General features: G+C 37.2%; 1 protein-coding gene and 1 long non-coding RNA gene across 3 annotated transcripts; one reads left to right on the top strand and one right to left on the bottom strand.

Annotated features, from left to right (window-relative positions):
* The first annotated feature begins 3,965 nt into the window (after nt 1-3,965).
* Nucleotides 3,966-16,514, top strand: LOC309824437. Of its 2 annotated transcripts, none has more exons than XR_014296928.1 (4): nt 3,966-4,096; nt 9,137-9,194; nt 10,460-10,754; nt 15,555-16,514. It is a non-coding gene; the product is annotated as an uncharacterized lncRNA (long non-coding RNA). The 2 variants fall into 2 exon arrangements; XR_014296929.1 differs by having other exon boundaries at nt 10,646-10,754.
* Nucleotides 11,556-21,710, bottom strand: LOC309824435 (protein NipSnap homolog 3A-like). The gene is made up of 6 exons (XM_082657314.1): nt 21,546-21,710; nt 18,577-18,787; nt 16,566-16,724; nt 14,951-15,100; nt 12,539-12,625; nt 11,556-12,448 (listed from the first exon to the last, which is right to left on the bottom strand). The coding sequence occupies exons 1-6, from the start codon at nt 21,603-21,605 to the stop codon at nt 12,372-12,374; spliced, it is 744 nt and encodes a 247-aa protein (XP_082513440.1). The 5' UTR covers nt 21,606-21,710; the 3' UTR covers nt 11,556-12,371.
* Nucleotides 21,711-23,356: the final 1,646 nt, after the last annotated feature.

Below are 23,356 nucleotides of genomic sequence, written 5' to 3' on the forward strand. Positions count from 1 at the left end.
AGTAATATGTGTTAGCTGTATAGATTTTGGAAAATGCAGATAAACAAAAACAGAAAACAATACTCATTTCTAATCCTACCAACCTGAAATAACTACTTTTCAATTTTGGTGTATCTTTTCCATATTTATGTATATATGTATTTGTTTTTATATATACACAGAATATATGTTTATATAAGATACATGATGTATATGATTTATGTGTGTCTATTTGTGTATTGCAAGTATATTATATACATAGGGTCATATCACATTGTCTCTAAAGTTTCCTTATCATAAACAACGCTGACAAAAACTTCCTTAGAGCAGCACCTATCATGTATATTTATAGAAATAACAATGTCAAAGACAAATCACTACTTACATTTATTGGGTGCGTCCTATGTGCTAGGCCTGGCTTTAAGCGTTTTGCATGTATTAACTCATTTAGTCTTCACAAGAATCCTAGGTGGTAGGTTATGATTATCATTATTTTATCAATGAGCAAAGTAAGGCACAGAAAGGTTAAGTAACTCACTCCAAGTCACAAAGTTAGTAAGCGGTGGAGCTGGGATTCAAACCCAACCAGTCTGGATCTCATTATTTCCTCAATATAATCTCTTAAAATGAAAATTGAGAGAACCAAAGGGAATATCTTATATATACTTACATATGTACAGTGTACATATTATAAATTGTCATCCAGAAACAATGCACTGATTTATACTCCACATATTACTCTTCCCTTTTCTCTTAAGATTAAAAAATGTGCCTACTCATTTTCAGTTTTTTCTTATAAAAGTTATATACGTCAATTATAAAAATTAAAATACTACTTAATATTAATTTCATCATTCAAATGACCACTGTATGTTTTACATCCTTTCAAATTTCCTTCCTGTGTAACTGAACACATCTATACAACTATGCATATTTCCTAGAATACTGGGAAAAATAATTTAAAAATTAAGGCTTTTAATTTATTTCGCCAAATTTTGTGGAGGGGAAAGGTTAAGCCAGTGTACCCTACACAGTAGGGGTACTTATTTTTTCCCAGCCTATTTAGTACTATATTTATAAAAGTATGTCTTTATTAGGTGAAAATGGCTCTCATTATTGTCTTAATCTACATCTTCTTTAATATATATTCAGTAGTCATCTGTACATCTACCTTTGCATAAGTTTTTATGTTTCTCTTTGCTTTTGAATTTCATTTACGGTGTTTTGGGGCATGCAGAAAGATTGAGCTTTTTTATAATAAAATCATCAACTCATTGTTTTTCCTTCATTGTTTCTTCATTTGTTATTTTGGCTTAAGACATATACTTGTCATTCATATTATTAAATAAATTCATCTGTATTTTATTTTAGTAATTCTATAACTTTTTTCTACATTGAAGTCTATAACCCATTTGAATTTTATTTTTTAGCATATGGTATGAGATGGACATCTAATAATTTTCATAATTTTTCTCCTATTCATGTATTTTCCAATTTGAAAATAAATTTGTCTGTATATTCTGATAATTTTCTTAGGATGTATTATTAGAAGTTAAATTTCTTGGTAGAGATCAGAAGCTCAGCTTTGAATATGTTAGGTGTGAGATGTCCACTGGACATTCAAGTAAGGAAGTTGAGGAGGCAGATGGATATAATGTGTCTTTTAACTATTTTATTAGCTATTCTTAGTCACTTATCCTTCCAGGTAAACTTTACATACATTTTTTTAGTTTGCCACAAAAAATGCTCTGAAATTCTGACTGCAATCACTTTCAACTTTAAAAGTTAAATGGCCCAAATAAGTGTTTATTAAATAAGTTAAGTTATGTATAATTATCTGTTTGCTGTGTATACTTGACTAGAGTGTTAGGAAGTAATTGTTAATCATGCACATGCATTATTTCTAATATACATATACACACATATATGTACATGTACATACATATACATAAATATATGACATTTTGGTCTTTTTCTCATGTCATTCATACACACACACACGCACACACACACACAAATGGAAGGTTGATGGAAATATCCCTTAAGAACCATTAGTTCTTTTTGTATTAGAGGTATGGTCACTATATAAATTTTTGCTGTGTTTAATCTTCTGAGTCTTAGTGAACTTAACTTTAGGTAGGAAATTACCTGCCAGAAATTATCCCGTGAATGCAAATGTGTGTGTGTGTAAATATGTATATGCACACGTGTACACACACACACTCATATGGCATTTGTGTTTACAATTTCATGTTATTGTAGTTTTGGATATCATGTGCTAATTCCTGAAGCTGATTAATCAGAATTATCTAATACAAATGTTGGTACAAACAAAGCTATGGACAAATTTGAGGCTTATGTTGACCAGCTGGTATGTCAAATGAAACCAGTAGGCTCCTTTCTCTGACATATTTTTGGTTATAACACACAATTGCCTATGTATGTGATTTAATTGTGCATAATGTCATATTTATAATTAGCTACTTGAGTTCATTCCACTCATGTCCCCTCTGAGTTACATTCCTATTGCCCAAGTGTCTAAGCTTACAATGAAAGCAGGTATTCCCACCAGAAACAACTGCAGCTACGCCTACTTTTGGTGGACATGTTTTTTTGTGTCATTTTAACCAAATTCTAATAAGACAATATTACGCAAATAAAAACTGCTTGGTGTAATAGTTTAATAAGTATTATAAATAAAATATATCAGAAAATGAGCCAGTGGGTATTTGTAACAGTTGCTTTTTTAGTTGATTTTTCAGGAATTTGTATTGATACTTGGAAACAAGTATGTGGTCAAGGCACATAATTTTGTTATCTTTCACAAGAGAAAGAAACAAGTAGCAAAGGAAGCCCAGGGAAAGCATAAACAGCAGTTGAGATAAGTATGTGTGTGCTCGGGGAAGTGATTTTTGTTGCAGGGCAGAAACTAGAACTGTGCTGGGAGAAGACTCATGAGTACTTCAAGCTCCCTTATATTCATGTCAGGGCTCATTTTCAGCAGCAATAACTTCCAAGTCACCTATAAGAGAGCATTTGATCGACATTTAGTAAAGTCAAAGTTCAGGATAAAGTAAGGAATAATTTTGGCCCTGCCCTGGTGGAGAGACTCAGGATAAAGGCTGTATCGCTAATCGTGAGTGATGGGGCCATTATGGCTCCTCTTTAGTCTTTACAGGAAGTCAGTCTCTATGTAAATCCCCTTCCTGTCCTATTGCTTGAGAAAGGAGTACAAACCTAAACAACAAAAGGAGAAAAATCTTTGGTTAGATGCGCGTATTAGACCAATTCCCGTCAGTTAAAGCTGTCTATTTTGTACATTTCTCATTAAGTTTAAATGAGGTTGTCATCCTATGTACTGTGAGGTTCCTTACCCTACCTGCCTGACTTGGGCACTGACCTCAGGAGACAGTAGCAGCTGGGAGGATGCTTCACCACCGGCACCCTGGGCCCCTCTTTAAGGTTCTCTGTCTGCAAAATGCTGGGAGGTTGCGTATTTCGTTAAAAAGGGGGAGGCCAGTTCTGTTGCTAGCTGCTGGTTGACCTTTTCTCCTTCCCCCTTCAGCCTGAAGGGGTTTGTCAAAGGACAAATCAAAGAGAAGCTGGACCACCGCCTGCCATAGGCCCCAATGCTGAGACAGCGATAGCGCGGGGCGGCAAGAGCAGCAGCTGGCGCTTCGGGGGTGTCCTCACGGCTACCTGGCACCTAGGCTGCAAAAGCCCCCCCGTCCATGGCTGTTCGCGAGCCGGCCGGAGGCAACCCTGGCAGTGGGTCGTCCCCTAACGGCACCCTTCCTCCCCAAGCTTGTCCCGGGATCCTTGCCCTGCGGGTTCTAGGACTTGCACTAGAACTCAGGCGGCAGCAGCGAGCTCTCAGACCTGGGCTCTTCGGCCTGTAGGCGCATGCGCGGCCAGCACGCTCCCAGCAGTCCCCTCCCCTCCCCTCCCCCAGGAGACATTTTGGGCACGTCCCGGCAGCAGGTACCCGCAGAGCCTGTGTACGAGCGGCCAGAGCCTAGTCAGGCTCCTTCGGAAGGCAAGCATGGCGCGGCTTCGAGCGCTGCGAAGGGCAGCGGCCGGCATTCTTCCTTAAATTCCTTCTGTGGCTTCTCTACTGGTAGGGAGCAGCTCCTGCGCAAGGGTGGATGCAGGCTCGGGGCGGCTCAGCTCCTCCTACTGCGGCGGGGCGGGGGGGAGGGGGGAGAGGGGGCGGACAGCCCAGTCAGCGAGGCGTCCGCCACCAGCCCATGCCATGCGCGTTAGGTGTCAGCCCTGACCCTCCGGTGCACTTTTGTTCCCTCAAGAGATCTTACCCCCAGTGTCAGCTGTGACGTTAGTTAATTTCACCTCATCTCCATGCACACCTGCGTACACTTCGTAAAAGTTCGTGTGTAGAATGCGAGTTTGTGTGACCATTGGGAAGGCAGTATGGATGCGTGCCTGTCATGCTTTGCATTTAACTCGTGGACGTGTTTGCCGGGGTTAATTTTTACTCGGGTGATTTACATGTAGCTAAAGACCAGTGAGACTTCACTCTTCTTTATTAAGTGCATTCTCTCTCCCTGTCGCCACCTCCAGCATGGCCTTGTTAGAGTATTTCTTAGTTGCTCAGAGGAATGGGGGCAGTGAACTAGATAATGGAAATTCAAATTTAAACAAACAAATCAGCAGACTTCTGATCTTGGCTTCTTATTCTTGATATAGGTCCCAGAGTAACCGCTTTCAACATTTTCAGCTGTTTCTTCTAATACTTCTTTCCCTTTTTCTGAATTATATACACTTTCTGGTGCTTCTTGATATTTTCAGTTACAGATAGTATCTATTGCTTGGAAATTGAGGATATAGGTCTGTTAACATACCATTCACCCAAAATACACTTCCTTTCCCTCATCTGATAAATCACATTAAAATAGTTAAAATTTACACTATATTGATCTTTATGCCTTTATCACTAATTACGTTACCTTCTTACACACATAACTACACACACAACACATAACTAAACCCAATTACACAATAGTTACATTCATGCACACACTGAAGTGATATTGCTTATACTATTAAGGCTAGGGAATTATTAGAGGGCTCTCATCTGTGGTTGTATTGGTTGTGCCTTTGCAAAGACTTTTGAATCATCTGTTCAGAGGAAGGGAGGCTTTTTAAAGTTAGTAATTCCAGAGGTAGTGAGTCAGTTTTTCAAGTTGATGGGTGTCCATATCTAACCAAGCAAGACAAAAAACCATCATCTGTGCCTGGACTGGATCTTTATGTTTAAGTTTATTTTCTTAGACTTTTTCTCCGTAGAATTCACAGTTCATACCCTCATTCAACCCGTATTAATTAAACTCCTTTATGCTTCAGGCACTTTTACAAAAACTGGGGTGCAGAGGTGAATAAAAGACAAAGTATGTGTCCTCTTGGAACTTCCAGGTTAGGGGAAACAGGTAAACAAATGAAGGAAAAATATGTTAGGGATTAATAAATACAATGAGGAAAAACAAGTAGGATATGGAGAATAGAAAGTGCTGGAGGGAGGTAGCAGAGGCTGCTAGCTATTTCCCAATAGCCATTCTTCTCCCACCCCACCTTTTTTGAAAATTAGCAATAGAACCCTTGCAGCTTAGTGCAGCCATGTGACTAAGTCCTGGCCAGTGGGATGTGTTAATGCATTTATGACCTACTCTAAGTGGTCTTAAAGCAGTTTAGGTTGTTGCCCTCTTTGTTTCTTTCTTATTTCTGCCTGCTGGAATGTGGATGTAATGGCTTGAGTTCTTGGACTATGAGGTAGAAACCACATGCTGAAGATGGCAGAGCAAGAGAGAAGCAGCCAGGGTTCTGACACTATGGAGCATCATACTAGGAGCCCTGTATGAACTCCTTTTTTACTTGGGAAATCATTTTCTAGTGGCTTAAACCTATGATCTTAATGAAAAGGAGAATAACTATTTTATTTCTCTTTTTCATTTGTTTCTATTATTTTCATTATACCTATCACTTATTCATCACCAAAATCTTTGCCAAAAGAATAAATTTCCTCTCAGTATGATTAAACCCATTAATCAGCTTGTCAGTTTCATCTTCTGGCATTGTCTTTTGGGTGTCTTTTGTTTTCTTGCTCCAGTGTGGACTAATTGTTCTCTAAGATAGCATGGTAGTAATTCTGGGATCTCCTCTCACTGATATCCTGGGGGTCTCATTTACCTTGTGTTGGACCTCCTGTTGCCAGGATTTTATAGCTTTTTTTTTACTCCTACATTTTGGAGAGGGTGCATGGGAGTTAAACTTTTGAGACTTGCATCTCTAAAAATGTTTTATTTTGTCAACCCTCTTGATTCATATGTTGGTTGGGTATATAACCCAAATTCTACATTGGAAATAATTTTTCCTTATATTTTCAAAGGCAATTCTCCAGTGTATTATAGCTTCTAGTAAGAAATTCATAGCGTTCTGATTCCTGATTCTTTGTATGTGACTTGTTTTTCTTTCTCTGTTTGGAATCTTTTATGTTTTTTTTCGTTTTCCCTGGGGCTCTGAAATTTCACAATTACATGCCTTGGAGTAGGCATTTTTTTCATCCATTGTTCCTCACTCAGTGACCCCTCTTAATCTGGACACTCTTCAATCCTGAAAAATGTTTGTGTTTCTTGGAGTTTTTTCCTTCTCTTGTCAATCTCTGGAACATCTGTTGTTCAAACATTCTGCCTCCACTTGATCTTCTCACTTTCTTTTTCTACTATTTTACATCTCTACTTTTTTGGTATAGGTTTTTCTGGGGTTAAGTACCACAGTTTTATCTTCTAACTTATCTACTGAATTTTAAACTCCTACTTTCACAGTATTTATTTACAAGAGCTCTTTTTTTATCCCTTCCCCAGAATACTTTTATTATTTATTTATTTATTTATTTATTTTGCGGTACGCAGGCCTCTCACTGTTGTGGCCTCTCCCGTTGTGGAGCACAGGCTCCGGACGCGCAGGCTCAGCGGCCATGGCTCACAGGCCCAGCCGCTCCGCGGCATGTGGGATCTTCCCGGACCGGGGCACGAACCCGTGTCCCCTGCATCAGCAGGTGGACTCTCAACCACTGCACCACCAGGGAAGCCCTATTTTTATTTTTAAAAATAATATTCTCTTCTTTTTCATGGGTTAAGTATTTCTATATCTGTGGACATTAATTACAGGTATTTATTTTAGTCATTGCTTTAGGTCTTTTTCCTGCATTATTTCTTTTTCTTTAAAGTTTTATTATATTTTCTCTTGTTTGATTCCTTTTCTCTCTTGTTACTAGGGTTTTTCCTATAATAATTTTATGTTTGTGATCCTTGACTATCAGTTCATATTTTGGAGAGAGACAAAAAAAAAAATTGAGAGCTCTTTGAGTACCTGGAGAGGCGGCTGTCAAACAGTGGGCTTCACTGTAGGGTTTTCTGACTGGGCTGTTTCATCACTGGGGAAATTGCCCCATTTGCTACCATGTGTAAGTCATTTCTCTTAGTTACCCCTCTGAGGAAACTTCCAGGATTCCATCTGTGAGTTATAAGCCTTACTGCCAGTTTCCTATGACTGAGGAGGGTAGAATACTGAATATCTCAGTGTTTGGTTGGTAGTCATTCACATAATTTGTTTAAGACTAGTTTTGACACTTTCCTCTGTATCTGGTATTCCTGAATGTGGTTCAGCCTTTCAAGAATGTATTAAATAGGAAAGGCTAAAGTGCTGTAACAAATCGACACCAAAATGTATGTCTCAAACACAGTAGGATTTTATTTCTTGTTCTTTAAGATCTAAAATGGGTTTTCCTAATTGGCAAGCAGCTCTTCTGTATGTGGTGAATTAAGGACCCAGGCTTCTCGACCCTGTGGCTCTGCCATCCTTAGAGCCCCATCATCAACTGCATCTAGTCAGCAGAAAGGGAGAGAGAATTTACAAGGGGAAAGTACTTACCAGATAGGGAAGAGTAAAATACATGACTGTAACTTAGAGAGGGAAGACGTTGCTAAGTGCTGAGACAATTTCCTACTCACTTTCTCACAGGTTTTAATTATCCGCCAAACGCTGTGAGTTAAGCTTTATCTCCAAGTGAGAAAGGTGAACTTCTGAGAGAGAAGTAATTTTCTCAGGTTCACTGCTGCTCAGTGGCACATCCAGGGTTTAAAGCCAGATTTTAAAACCAGTTCAGTTTACCATTTATTTTAAATCAGTTGAGAAATCAATTCACTTTTTAATCTCTTTTAGCTTTACTTGACCATCATGGATTGCTTTTACAGCGTCTTTATAACTTTTTATGCTTTATTTATTCTCAACATTGTATTGAGGGCCAGAGCATTAATGCAAGGGGCTGATAGGCTGTGTCCAAACCCATGGGGCCTGCTGTCTCCTTTGCCCCTTGTTAGGTCCTTCAGGATACTGCCTAGGATTTTCCCATACACACTTTATGATTGAAACTCACATGTCCCTCTATCTCTTATGAAGGTTGACAGACACATGGTTTATAGCAAATCAACACTACACAGATTAAAATTCCTTCAGAAAATCATTCTGTGTTGTCTTTGCAAGATAGCTTAACGACATTAGTTGAAGTAGTCTTCATATTCAAGATGATTTTCTTCTTATATAGACACTGGATATTAAAAAATACAGTTCCCAATTTTCCCACTCTCTTGGAGTCATTGGAAGTTCGCACTCAGCACAAAATAAACATTAAAAATAGTTAGAGAAAAGTCATAATTTTACAGGCTGCCTTAGTATAAATTCTGTTTCAAAGTATATTTCATTGAATAAGGGTCCTGAGCCTGTGAGTGTTCTGGAATGAGACCTCTTGGTAGATTCATGTGACTAGAGTCTCGTTTGTGATTACCTCTTCAATGAGAGCTAGGCCCTCATTTGGTTGGTTAATTCTTTCCTCTTTCCTGTCTCGCTGACCTTCTCCTTTCCTTAAGAGGTTCTAATAAACATTGATTATTCTCAAATCATATATCCTATTCCTGTCTCTTTCAGAGAACATCAGTGATACCTATTTTGCAGACAAGAGAATATCAGATTCTAATGTGCCTGATATCATGTAGGAGCTGTCATGTATATTAATGTCTTTTACTTAATATTTTCTTTCTTATTCTCTTTCATTTCACTTTGTGAGGTTCATATTTCCATTTTACAGATTAAAACAAAAACAGTAACCTAGAAGCTCGGAGAGACTAAGAGACAAAGGTAACAAAGTAAGTTGTTCAGATATGGTTCATTCATTTTAATACTCCCCAATAATCCAGTGTTTGAGTATACTGTTGGCCTGTATCTGCGGGTTCTGCTTTAGCGGGTTCTGCACCTGCGGATCAAAAACATTAAAAAAAAAATGCCAGACAGTTCAAAGAGGAAAAAACTTGTATTTGCTGCCCACAGGCTACTATTTACATGGCATTTACATTCTATGTACAGCTATTTCCATAGCATTTGCATTGTAGTAGGTATTATAAGTATTCTAGAGATGATGAAGTATAAGGAGGATGTGCATAGACTGTATGCAAATACTACACTGTTCTCTATAAGGGACTTGATCATGGCAGATTTTGGTATCTGCTGGGGTCTTGGAACCAATCCCCTGAAATACCAAGGGACATTTGTACTATAACTTTGTTATTTCTTCCCTATTGATTTTTAAGTGTTTCCATATGTTTATTTTATAAATAATGTTTCAGTGAGTAACTGGTACATGGGAGTAGCTGGCAGGTAAACATGGTCACCTAACAGTTTATTGTTTAAGACTTTTAAATACAAAGCCATCACTGGCACGTAGTGATCTTACATTAGGCAAGACCGAGCTCCAGTTAATACTTGAAAATGTAGATCCTATATGTGGAGCATGGCAATTATTGTTTCTGCTTATCTCCTACAGCGTATCAGTATAGGTCACTAGGAATTCTATATGGGTATAATGGGTGTATAAGACTGTTCTTAAAACAAGAATCTGTTAGAAATTTTGTTTCTGTTAGATTAATATGCTATACATTGTTGTTTTCCAGTTTACTTACGGCCAGAAGAATTTAACGTATTTGAGTAATTTCACACTAATATTTCTGCATTTATTAAGTTTTCAAACCAAAGCAGTCCTTTGTGTGTGTGAGAATTTACAAGCTGCTGCTCTTATAATGTCAAAAACTGAACCAAAGTGAACCCCGTTAGGCTACTCTCAGACCTTTTTTAAATTAAATTAAATTGAATTAAATTAAATTAAATTCTATTTATTTATTTATTTCTGGGCCGGGCCTTCCCCGACCAGGGTTTGAACCGAGGCCCCCTGCAGCAGAAGTGCAGAGTCCTAACCACTGGACTGCCAGGAGATTCCTTCTCAGATCTCTTTCAATAGTTTCATTTTGGTACCAGACTTTTTCATGAACTCAGAGAAATCAGTTTTTCATTTGCATTGTCATTTTTTTACCTCAATGATGTTTTAACTCTGAATAAAATAATTTTATCTATTGAACAGGTATTTTCCCCTGGGCAATTCTTCAGATATTGCGTGTGTGCATGTGTGTGTCCGCCTTGATTGAGTCCTCAGTTGCATCAGTGAACTCTCAGATTCTCACTGACTTTCTCTTTGCAAGAAGAACACGTTAGTGGATGTAATCATGTCCATCTGTGTCATCTCTGCGATGTCCTCTGTCCCGTCCAGCTTTGTCGTGTTCCTGATCCAGGGGTGTGTCAGCAAATAGAAGCACCTGCAGTTCATCAGTGGAGTGAACCTATCATTCTACTGGCTCTCCAGTTCTGTCTAGGACATGGTAAGAATGCTGGTCTGCCGCTGCTTTATAAACCTCCAATAGGGCTCTGGATTGGACGGATGAAAGGGCCCCTGGCCATCACCAGGAAATGTTCTAGCTAGTCCAAAGATGAATGAAAGAGGAAAAGGCAGACCCAGTTGTACACTTTGATGTGACCAAACATGGCCTTAAGCACACGACTGATCTCACGCCAGAGGAAATCCGTCCACACAGACTGCAATTCATACCACCACCACCTCATTCCCTAAGTGACAACTTTTCAAAAAACTGAGGTGGAAGACTCTTAGTCAAAACTTAAAGCCAATGCTTCTAACATGTCTGATAGATTTTAGCCTTCAGAGTCAGGGTGTTCTTTGCCTTACTAGGAACTCATCTGTCCTTCAGATTCCTGAGGACCAGGTAAGTGAGAGGTGACCGTGCTTCCTGTTTTTCAGTTTTCCCATAGATAGCTAATTTGTAATTTATTGTTTTTGCAGTAGGTTAGAAACATAAAATAACATAGCTGTAAGTACAAGCTACTAGGAGAGCTTAGAAGTGCGAAATCTAGTTTAAGAAGGCTGAGGCACTCAACTAAAATAAAAACTAAAGTTGTTAGTAAGAAAATCCTAGTATGTCTGGGATGGTACTGAAGAAATCCTTGTAAGGTTACTAGCAGGCTATTTACTTGAGGTGACAGTATTTACAGTAAAGACAGTACATTATTACTGCCTCATTACCTTATGGCAACACAACAATAGCTCCAGAGATGAGGATAAAAATATAAAACACAGTAGAAAGAATCAGATTGTATATATAGGCTTTTATTAGGGCAGACATTTCCATAATTATAAATCTCATTAAAACAAATAGATGACCTAACACAACACTGAAAATCAACTATACTTCAATTTAAAAAAAACCAATTAGATGACCAAGTATCTTTATTAAACAGTGATCCAAAATGAAGTAAAAATTAGTAAAATTAACTGTAAATGAAGACACTGCAATCACATAAACCAAGGAGTTATCAATGTGCTTTAATACCAGGACCTAATGACATTATTTTCCAAGTAATTGATTAATTATTATTGTAAAAACCATTATTAACATAAATGACACAGATGATACTGTACTTTTCTGTAGTAAAGAAACGTTTAATGGATTTTTTTATGGATCCCAATTGGTATTATATAGAAAACCTTACTGAACAAAAACTTTTATAATCTCAGAAAAAGACATGATGAAAAGGTTGATAGTTTATGCATATAATTTAACTATACTATCACAGGTATGGAAATGTAACAATCATTTCTATGTCAGAAAATGGTATAAAAGCAGAGGGTTGTCAAAATAGAGAACGAGATATTCTGAAACAAATGAAAAATCAAGATACTGTAGTAATGGCAACTATTTTTAATGTGTGACAGATACTGAAATACCAAGGGGAAAATGAACAGACTGTTTCCTGAAGTGGTGGTGACAGTGGATACAGAGTAACTTTTAAAAAATGCAAGGGATATAGCAAATTAGCTTACCACCTCCTTCAAATCAAAGTGAGAATCTCTTGGAAGAATTGAAGCACCATTAACAGACACATCTTATGGCAGTTCATGCAATGCTTTGTATTTCCGTGGAAAACTATTTCAATGGTGAATATGACGTAGGAATCAGAAGCATATTTTGCTGAGACACTAGGTAATTGACACTTTCCCGAACTGAAAAAAAAATTCATAAGAAGGTATATAAAGTTGTTGACTAAATGAAATTTGTTCTAAGAATAACTCGTACCTAGTGAAATAGCTTACCAGCTGCCACAACTCTGGGATCCTCGTGAGACTGGTGTCTCCCAGCTGCTCGGCTATCCGCACTCTCGTTCCACCAAAGAACATGGACTGCAGAAATAAATAAACCAGAAATAGATTGTAAAGACTGTGGCATTGCTCAAATAAGAAAGACAGAAACATTAATCAGAAACTAAAAGTCCTGTTCTTTAAATCAAAATAGTGATTATCAAAAAGGTAGCACTAAGTATGTTAGTGATAAGATTTCAGAGGAGTCAAAGATTTGGGAGAGAAATTTATAAATTAATTAGTCAAACTGGTTTTATAGAAGAAGAAACAGAAGGATTTTACTTTATTTTGAAAAAGCAAGATTATAAAAAAGTTACGCTGACTACTGAATATTAGGCTGATGCAAAGAAGAACATTGAAAGTAGCTGAAACTTAACCACCCAGAGAAAACCTTTATTAATATTTATTGTATTTCTTTTAAAAGATGAGAAATATAAAATTAGGGTCTTACTGTATATTATACTTTGTAAATGATTTAAAAAAGTCAACAATGAGAAGTTTCTATGACAATGCTGTTAATCTTTAACATGTGAATTCTGCCCCATAGATGTAACAACATTTTATACCAGCCCCTTATTGTTGATTCTTTATATCATTCAAAATAGGTATTCTACAAAATACTGAAATAAATGTTCTTTTACTTAAATTATTTAAAAATTTTAAAATAATGACAATGTAATACATGTTGGCTGTATAGATTTTGGAAAATGCAAATAAATAAAAAGAGAAAGCAGGAATAGTTTCTAATCCTACCACCCAGAATTCACCACTTTGCTATTTTGGTTTACCTTTTCCATATTTATATATATATGTATGTATTTTTACATTTTTATGTATTTAAAGACACACAGCATATATGTTTATGCTTATATGAGACGCATGATGTGTATGATGTATATGTGTGTCTGTTTGTGTATTACAAATATATACATAGTGTCATACTACATTGTTTCTAAAGTTTCCTTATTGTAAACAACGCTGACAAAAACTTCCTTAGAGCAGCACCTATCATGTATATTTATAAAAATAACAATGTCAAAGTCAAATCACTACTTACATTTATTGGGTGCTTCCTATGTGCTAGGCCTGGCTTTAAGCGTTTTGCATGTATTAACTCATTTAGTCTTCACAAGAATCCTAGGTGGTAGGTTATGATTATCATTATTTTATCAATGAGCAAAGTAAGGCACAGAAAGGTTAAGTAACTCACTCCAAGTCACAAAGTTAGTAAGCGGTGGAGCTGGGATTCAAACCCAACCAGTCTGGATCTCATTATTTCCTCAATGTAAACTCCTAAAATTAAAATTGAGAGAACCAAAGGGAATATCTTATATAGGTACAGTGTACATACTATATGTTGTTCAGAAATGATGCACTGATTTATACTCAGCATATTACTCTTCCCTTTTCTCCACTGAGAATGAATTTAAGATTAAAAAGTGTGCCTACTCATTTTCAGTTTTTTCTTATAAAAGTTATATTATGTTCATTATAAAAATTAAAATACCACTTAAAAATTATTTTCATCATTCAAGTGACCACTATATATTCTTTCAAATTTCCTTCCTGTGTAACTGAACACACCTATAAAGCTATGCATATTTCCTAGAATACTGGCAAAAATAATTTTAAAATTAAGGCTTTTCATTTATATTGCTGAATTTCATGGTGGGGAATTATTAAGCCAGTATATGCTACACAGTAGGGGTACTTATTTTTTCCCAGCTTCCCTGGTACTATATCTATATAAGTATGTCTTTATTTGGTGAAAATGACATCTCCTCATAGTCTTAATCTACATCTTCCTAAATATATATTTAGTAGTCATCTTGAATATATATGTATACACATATATACATTCACCTACATATATATGAATGGCACAGGAATAGAAAGACCAAAATGTTAACAGTATTATCTCTAAGTAGTGGAAAATGGTTTTTTTCCACCTTTGGTCATGGCCATGATATTTAGTCTCTGTAAAAATATGTATTACTTTTTCATTCAGAGACAAACACTCTATCCCAAGTAATGTTATTTTTAAAAATCAATAAAAATATATTTAGAGGAAAAAAAAGATGAAGAACAGATTTTTCTTAGCCTCCTTGCAGTTTTTTAATTTTATCATTTTGATGTATCATGGAGAACAGCAGTTCAACATTTGGAAAAGCCTTCATAAGTGGTTAACATCCTAAATAAATATTACGTAAAACAGGTATTTTCAACCCTTAAAATGACAAAAAACCCTAAATATTTGGCAATAAAAATGAAATACATGGCATAATCAAAAACAGTGACAAAATACTGGAGGAACTTAGTAGGTCACCAGTACACTTTAAATTTCATAGAAGAAATGGACCACTGTACCTCTGTTGAGTGCTCCATATTCTGTATGGAAAACTCCAATTAGTTTTGAGTAGCCTAGATCGACATGGGCATTAATTGCTCTTTTGAATGCGTCACCCCACAGAGCTGGCCCACCAGGTTTCATCTGAAAAGTTACCAGCTCGTAGACTCCTGGAATAGGGAGAAAATAAATTATAAAAGATATTCAAGAAATTTCTCATCAGGTTAGCATGGTTCCAGTGGAAGGCTAGTCTACATATACAGATTTGGAGGGTCAAACAAAAAATGTTTATGTACACATATTTATGATTTCTTTGCATTTCTTGCGTTTTTCCTAGCTTTTATATTTAGAAAGTCTCCATGTTTAAGGGTGAGTTATTAAGCTTATCATAGAGAACAAAGAAAAAGGAAGCTATATTAAGCTATTATCAGAATGATTTTTAATCTATAAAATTAGTCATTTAAACAAATACTGAGAATTTATGATAGGATTAGGATTTTTGAGCTGCCTGAGTCTAATTCTAGGTAAGAAATGAATAAGAAAAGTATTTTCTGATCTCATATATTTCCTTCTTTCCAATTCTGAGAGGAAACACTTTTTTGTTTGTATAATTTCCCCCTACAGGTTTCCATTTCTAACAGGAACAGCCGGCAAACAAAGGACCCAAAGTGATATGTGAGATTTTTGACGGGAAAAAAGATGAAGAAGGTGGTTTTATTGTTCCTAAATATCCAGGTAAACACTTGAAAATCAGTCTACCTTCTGGTCAGAAGTATGGAGCAGGTAGAAAAAAAGAAACCAGGGAACAAGTAGATTTGAGAAGTAAAAGGAAAAAAAGTACAAAGCAACTAAAGAATTATAAACAACATAGAGGCAGATAACCAAGATGTGACACTGTTCTAGGAGCCACTAAGTTCATGTAGCCAGCGCTGAAGGCTGAGGGGAGGTCCAGGTGGATAGGATCCAAATAAGACATTTCAAATCTCTTGTCATCTAAGATACATTATGAAGTTGGGATTACGGGGGAAAGAAAACTTAAATTAGTTTATGCTTTCAAAAAGTCTGCCTTTGGTTTAAAATTGGGTTGAGGTAAATATTTCCCTTAAGTCAGTAAGAAAGTGAAATCAGCAAGAAGATAAATCTTTAATAATTATTTTCAAACTGAGGAATAAGAGGAAAACAAGTTAAACTACAGTAATTCAGCTTAACAGTTTAAATTAATCCATCCCCCCCAGTTTTACAAGCAAAGATACACTTACTGTTTTTAGATTAACTGTAATTTGTGTAAAAAAAATACTAAGTTATGAGGAAATATCATACATTTCCCTTTACCTACCTATACATGTGTTCTGTGTTCTAGATCCCCAACTTCTCAACCTTTCTTCCCATGTAAACTTTTCATATTCATACCTAAACTTTAACAGTTTTTCCAAATTGGAAAAAAATTCATTATTTAATGCTCATTGTTTTAACTGTAAGCAAAGAGCTCAAATTCATTTTTATCTCTATAATCACAATATATTCCGATATAAAAACAAAGGATTACTTTCTCCTACAGAACTTTAATTTTTATAGCTTAAAATCTTCAGTATGTTCTTCATTAAAATTCAGTGTAATTTAGAGAGACGAACTTACCTTCTTTGGGTGGTTTTTCTAATTTGCACCATGGCACCAGATAAGTAACTTCACTCTCTTGTTTATCAGTGAGACCCATAATTGGAATGAGTAATTGTTCTCGCCATTCCTTATCATTGGCCAAGGCTTTCCGAACTTCAGTTTGATGAGCAAAATTGTCTATGGGAATAACAGGAGTAAGAAAAATAAAACTTTTTGATTTAAAATCACCTGTACACCTTTAACATATATAATATTGTATATCAACTGTACATCAATAAAAAAATAAAATCACCTGTACTATTTCTGGGTTTCATTCAATTTAGCAAATGTTTATTGAGGCCACATAAGGACAATATGTTATATCACTAGAGATACCAACATAAGTAGTTAGTTGCTCATGGTCTGAAAGGGGAGTGGCAGTGTAAACAACCAATGATGTCATATAGTAATAGGCTTCATAGGTGCTACCATTTAGTAGGTAGTTGTGAGACTTAGGTAAGTTATTGAATCATTCTGTGCCTGTCTCTTATTCTGTGAAATAGGGATAATGATATAGTATCTACCTCCAGGGCTGTTGTGAGGATTAAAAGAATTGGTACATGAAAGGAGCTTAGAACAATGTTTGGCACCAAGTGAGTACTCCATATATATTATTTATTCTTATTACTTGAGGCATTTAAGTTATAGTGTTAGTCTAGAGAAAGACTGTTTCTTCGGTAGTGCTGGTGGTGGGTAGTCAGGTCAAGGTACAACTGAATTAACATAAATGAAATTAAGATTTGCTTTTTCAGCCTCTTGAACAAACAGCTTCCAAAGAAACAGTGCTAATTCTTACTTATTGACACCATTCTTTTTACCCAGTACTGTTTCTCTTCTGTTTGTTACCCAAACAGGTATATACATTTAATAACATATAGGCCTAGTACTATATTTATTATTAGGGCCTAAGGTTAATGGTAAAAGAGTTTTCTATGGTTTATGCTAGAGATAAGGAATAACATCTATCTTAGAGCTTAAGTAAGTTATATCACGATCTTACTAGTAATTTTCTTAATGGGACATAATTCTCCTTGTTGCACATTAAAGCATAAATTGTGTTTTAATGGGGTTTGTCCTATTACAACAGGGAAATCCTCTAAACTATGGCCATGTTAAATATAGAATGAGCACTTTTCAAAATAATGTGATGAATATTAACTTTGGACACTATTATGACTCTTAACTTTGATGACCAGACAATAAATGAAATTATTAAAAGTTCTCTGGAAAAAAAAAAAAGTTCTCTGGATATCATCAAGTCCTATGTGGACTTCAGAAAGATTAGACACTGGAGTAACAGTCTGGGGATTCCTGTAACCTGTTCTTCGTTGTCTACTAAACCAGCAGTAAGTCAACTTCAATATGGGGAGAATTCTAATTCCTTTGCCTTTACTTCCCTAGAGCAGCATAATGATAGTGAATTCCCTGAAACCTTGGGGTATACTAACAAAAGTGGTTCCCTAAATTTAACAAATTATTCAATCTGAGTTGGGTGAGGCCTGGAAGTTAACTATTATCCCCATGAACCTCAACTAACCTAAATTAGAAATATTGAATTGTTTCTACTAACATCCTGATATCCAGTTGCAGATTCAACAATAGGAAAAAATAACTCTCCCTTTTATGATCTCTACCCACTTGGGCTCTTGCAGTCAATGCTTAAAATTTTTCATAAATGATCTGTACAGTGAACCATTCTGTGTTCTTTCTGAGCATTAAAGGCTAGTTCACAATTTCATGATTTGAAATATGAGGTGTCACACTTTCCCAAGGATGATACATAGGAAATTGGGCAAAAGTTGTTAGAGGCACCAGTGGGAGGAGTAATCATTGAATTCATTTTTTGTTGTTGTTGTATTTGTTGTTCCTCTCTTTAAAAGTTGAATTTTCCTGCGTGTATTTATAGTAACATAGACCCAAGAGGTAAGTGTCATGTAACATTTAAAAGAGTGAAAATCTATACTGTATACTTAAGCTGGAAAAATCATACCATACTTCCAAATATGAAACACTTTATCGATCCTGCCTCCAAGTTCTACACTCCAGAATCCAACCAATTCAGAGTGAGCTGTCTGAAGATGTATGTTTTTCTTAACAGTTTCCAGAAACTCATTCATCTTTGAAGGTTTAACGCAATAAGTACGAAACTCATAGAATGTTCCATCGTATTGTCTGGGGCCTGTAGCAAAAGATGAACACACCTGAAGAAACATAAGGCAAATTTAAGTATTTGGGGACCTTAAGGCTTATAATATCATGTTACAACCAAATCTGAATCTGCAAAGAAGGGACACTCATTAGACTCATACTCCATGTTTGTACCTCTGTTGTCATCTCTCCTTAGAATTTGCTGAGAGATGTTAATAAAGATAAGTACTCTTAAGTGTGCTGAATATACAGCTACTGCTTCCTAGCAGGGGTGCCTTAGCCACCTTTTCATGAAAAGTTAATCATAAGAAGGCACTAGGGTCTTAATGAGAGTCCTTTATCCAAGAACTACAACTAGGATTCTAATTAATTACAAATGGTTTACCTTATTTATCCAATATTCTATCTTTAGTCAATACTATATGTGTTACAGTTATATATTTAAATGAACTTTATAAAATATACAGGTGTTCTGGCAGTAATGATGGAAATACGTTTACTTGCAGAAAGATCTTCTTTAGGTTTTTTTAAAAAATGTTAAGTTTCAGTTCAGGTCAAAGTATTTTCCAAATTCAATGAAGTACATCACTGGTAAGTAATAGAACTGGGATGTAACTAATGTTAAAGGGAATCCATAATCTATTAAATTGCACTATAACATGGTGGTAGACTGTATGAATTCTATAAAGGAAAAATCAACAGGTCAGAACTGAATCATTATTAGGTTTAATTATAGATGCAGTGTGAGAAGGGCATTTAATCCATCCAATTAACTAGGTTGATGGAAATATCCTTTAAGAACCATTAGTTCTTTTTGTATTAGAGGTACGGTCACTATATAAATTTTTGCTATGTTTAATCTTCTGAGTCTTAGTGAACTTAACTTTAGGTAGGAAATTACCTGCCAGAAATTATCCCGTGAATGCAAATGTGTGTGTGTGTAAATACGTATATGCACACGTGTACACACACACACTCATATGGCATTTGTGTTTACAATTTCATGTTATTGTAGTTTTGGATATCATGTGCTAATTCCTGAAGCTGATTAATCAGAATTATCTAATACAAATGTTGGTACAAACAAAGCTATGGACAAATTTGGGGCTTATGTTGACCAGCTGGTATGTCAAATGAAACCAGTAGGCTCCTTTCTCTGACATATTTTTGGTTATAACACACAATTGCCTATGTATGTGATTTAATTGTGCATAATGTCATATTTATAATTAGCTACTTGAGTTCATTCCACTCATGTCCCCTCTGAGTTACATTCCTATTGCCCAAGTGTCTAAGCTTACAATGAAAGCAGGTATTCCCACCAGAAACAACTGCAGCTACGCCTACTTTTGGTGGACATGTTTTTTTGTGTCATTTTAACCAAATTCTAATAAGACAATATTACACAAATAAAAACTGCTTGGTGTAATAGTTTAATAAGTATTATAAATAAAATATATCAGAAAATGAGCCAGAGGGTATTTGTAACAGTTGCTTTTTTAGTTGATTTTTCAGGAATTTGTATTGATACTTGGAAACAAGTATGTGGTCAAGGCACATAATTTTGTTATCTTTCACAAGAGAAAGAAACAAGTAGCAAAGGAAGCCCAGGGAAAGCTTAAACAGCAGTTGAGATAAGAATGTGTGTGCTGGGGGGAAGTGATTTTTGTTGCAGGGCAGAAACTAGAACTGTGCTGGGAGAAGACTCATGAGTACTTCAAGCTCCCTTATATTCATGTCAGGGCTCATTTTCAGCAGCAATAACTTCCAAGTCACCTATAAGAGAGCATTTGATCGACATTTAGTAAAGTCAAAGTTCAGGATAAAGTTGTAAGGAATAATTTTGGCCCTGCCCCGGTGGAGAGACTCAGGATAAAGGCTGTATCGCTAATCTTGAGTGATGGGGCCATTATGGCTCCTCTTTAGTCTTTACAGAAAGTCAGTCTCTATGTAAATCCCCTTCCTGTCCTATTGCTTGAGAAAGGAGTACAAACCTAAACAACAAAAGACAACAACAAAACATCTCTAGCTTAGATTCACAAAACAGGACAATCCACGACAGTTAAGGCCAAATCACAAAAATCTATTTTGTACCTTTCTCATTTAACTTTTTAAATTTATTTAATTCTTATTACTTTTTATATGTTAATGCCAATCTCCCAATTCATCATTTCTCATTTAACTTTAAAGAGGTTGTCATCATCATATTTTCTAGGAAGTTCCCGACCCTGCGTGACTTGGGCACAGACTGCAGGAGACAGTGGCAGCTGGGCAGATGCTGCACCACCTGTACCCTGGGCCCCTCTCTGAGGTTCTCTGCAAAATGCTCAGAAGTTTTATTTCATGTATAAGGGGGAGGCCCGTTCTCTTGCTAGCGTCAGGTTGACCTTTTTCTCCTTCACCCTTCAGTCTAGAGAGGCTTGTGGCTTGTCAAAAGTCAGTAGAAGAGGCTGGACCAACGCCTGGCACAGGGACCAGCGCGGCAAGCCCAAAGGCGTGGGGCGGCAAGAACGCAGCAGCTGGCGTTTCAGGGGTGGCCTCAGGGCCGCCGGGCACCCAGGCTAGAAAAGCCCCCCATCCATGGTTGTTCCCGAGCCGGCCGTAGGCGACACAAGCAGCCGGTCTTCCCCTAAGGGCACCCTTTCTCCTGCGCGCTCCAGGGTCCTCGCTTCCAGGTGCTGGGACTTGCTCTACAAGTAGGCAGCAGCACAAGGCTCCCAGGTCAGAGAGCGCGAGTCGGGTGGTGCGCCTCCCGGGCCCTCCCCTTCCCTCTCCCAGGGATCATTTTGGGCGCGTCCCCGGGGCGGGTACCTGAGGCGCCAGGGTCCGAGCGGCCAGAACCTTAGTCAGACTCTTTCCGAGGGCAAGCATGGCGCGGCTTCGAACGCCGAGAAGGAACGCGGCCGGGATTCTTCCTTAAACTCCTCCTCCTGTGGCTTCCCGACTAGCAGGGAGCGACACCTGCACAAATGCAGGACGCAGGCTCGGGGCGGGGATCCGCGGGTCAGCTCCGCCTCACGCCCGGGGTTGGGGCGCGGCCGGAGAGCCCAGTGCGTAAGGCGTCCGCTCGGGGCCGGCTCCAAACGCCTTTTGGTGTCACCTTTCGCCCTTCCTGGCTCCTTTGTTTCCCCAAACGTTCTCACCCCCATCGTCAAGAGTGATATTAGAATTAGCTGAATGCTGAGGTCGTTCCTGTACCACCTGTCTGGACACATCGCCTCGTCTCCAAGAGCTCTTGCATACAATCAGTAAAAGTTCGTGTGTAGAATGAGAGTGTGTATGATCATTGGGAAGGCAATATGGATGCGTGTGTGCGTCATGCTTTGCATTTTAAATCGCGGACGTGTTTGCAGCGGTCAGTTTTAGTCGGGTGATTCACGTGTAGCTAAAGACTAGTGATTCTTCCCTTTTGTTCATTAAGTGCATTTTCTCTCCCTATTGCCACCCCCAGTATGACCTTGTAAGGCTCCTAATAATGATTGTATTTCTCAGGAGCTCAGAGGAATGGGGGCCCCGAACTACATTCGAAAATTCAAATTTAAATATATATAGTTTGAATCAAATAGTTTTTAAACCTTAAAAGCAAAACAGCAGACCTCTGATCTTGTCCTTCTTAGTCCTGAAATTGGTCCCCAGAGTAGTTAACTTTCAACATTTTCAGCTGTTTCTTGTAGAGCTTGTTTATTATTATGTAAATGTCACTATATGCCTTTTCTGGTGTTTCTTGATATTTTCAGTTATAGATAGTGTCTGTTGCTTGGAAAATGAGGATTTAGGTCTGTTACATACCACTACCCCAAAATACACTTCCTTTCCTGCATCTGATAATGCTTACATTAAGAATAGTTAATTGTAACGTTATTAATTTGATTATATTGATGCTTACATAATTACTAATTACATTACCTTCTAAACATAAAAATACACTAACTAAATCCAATTACACAATCATTACATTCATGCACACATTGAAGTAATATTGCTTATACTGTTAAGACTAGGGAATTATTACAAGGCTATTGTCTGTGGTTGTATTGTTTGTGCCTTTGCAAAGACTTTTGAATCATCTGTTGAGAGGAAGGGAGGCTTTTTAAAGTTAGTAATTCCAGAGGGTGATGAGTCAGTTTTTCTAGTGGATGGGCATCCATTTCTAACCAAGCAAGACAAAAAACATCATCTGTGTCTGGACTGGATCCTTATGTTTAAGTTTATTTTCTGAGGCTTTTCCCCCCTAGAATTAACAATTCATTCCCTCATTCAACCCATATTAATTAAACTCCTTTATGCTTCAGGCACTTTTCCAAAAACTGGGGTGCAGAGGTGAACAAAAGTCAAAGTTCGTGTTCTCTTGGAGCTTCTAGGTTAGTGGAAACAAAAACAAATGAAGGAAAAATATGTCAAGGCTTAATAAATATGATGAGTAAAAACAAGTAGGATGTGGAGAATAGAAAGTGCTGGAGGGAGGTAGCGGAGACTGCTAGCTATTTCCCAATAGCCATTCTTCTCCCACTCCACTTTTTTTGAAAATTAGCAATAGAACCCTTGCAGCTTGGTGCAGCCATGTGACTAAGTCCTGGCCAGTGGGATGTGTTAATGCATTTATGACCTACTGTAAGTGGTCT

The sequence above is a fragment of the Grampus griseus genome (assembly GCF_964374135.1).
Source record: "Grampus griseus genome assembly, chromosome: 6".
NCBI classification, from domain to species: domain Eukaryota; kingdom Metazoa; phylum Chordata; class Mammalia; order Artiodactyla; family Delphinidae; genus Grampus; species Grampus griseus.

Excerpts from the sequence above, each read along its gene's own strand:
- LOC309824435 (XM_082657314.1), bottom strand. The coding sequence starts at position 21,605 with ATGCTTGCCCTCGGAAAGAGTCTGACTAAGGTTCTGGCCGCTCGGACC. Across the intron at positions 12,626-14,950 it reads ATATGGAGCACTCAACAGAG|TCCATGTTCTTTGGTGGAAC; the intron begins GTACAGTGGTCC and ends TTATTTCTGCAG. Across the intron at positions 12,449-12,538 it reads TCCCAGAGTTGTGGCAGCTG|TTCGGGAAAGTGTCAATTAC; the intron begins GTAAGCTATTTC and ends TTTTTTTTTCAG.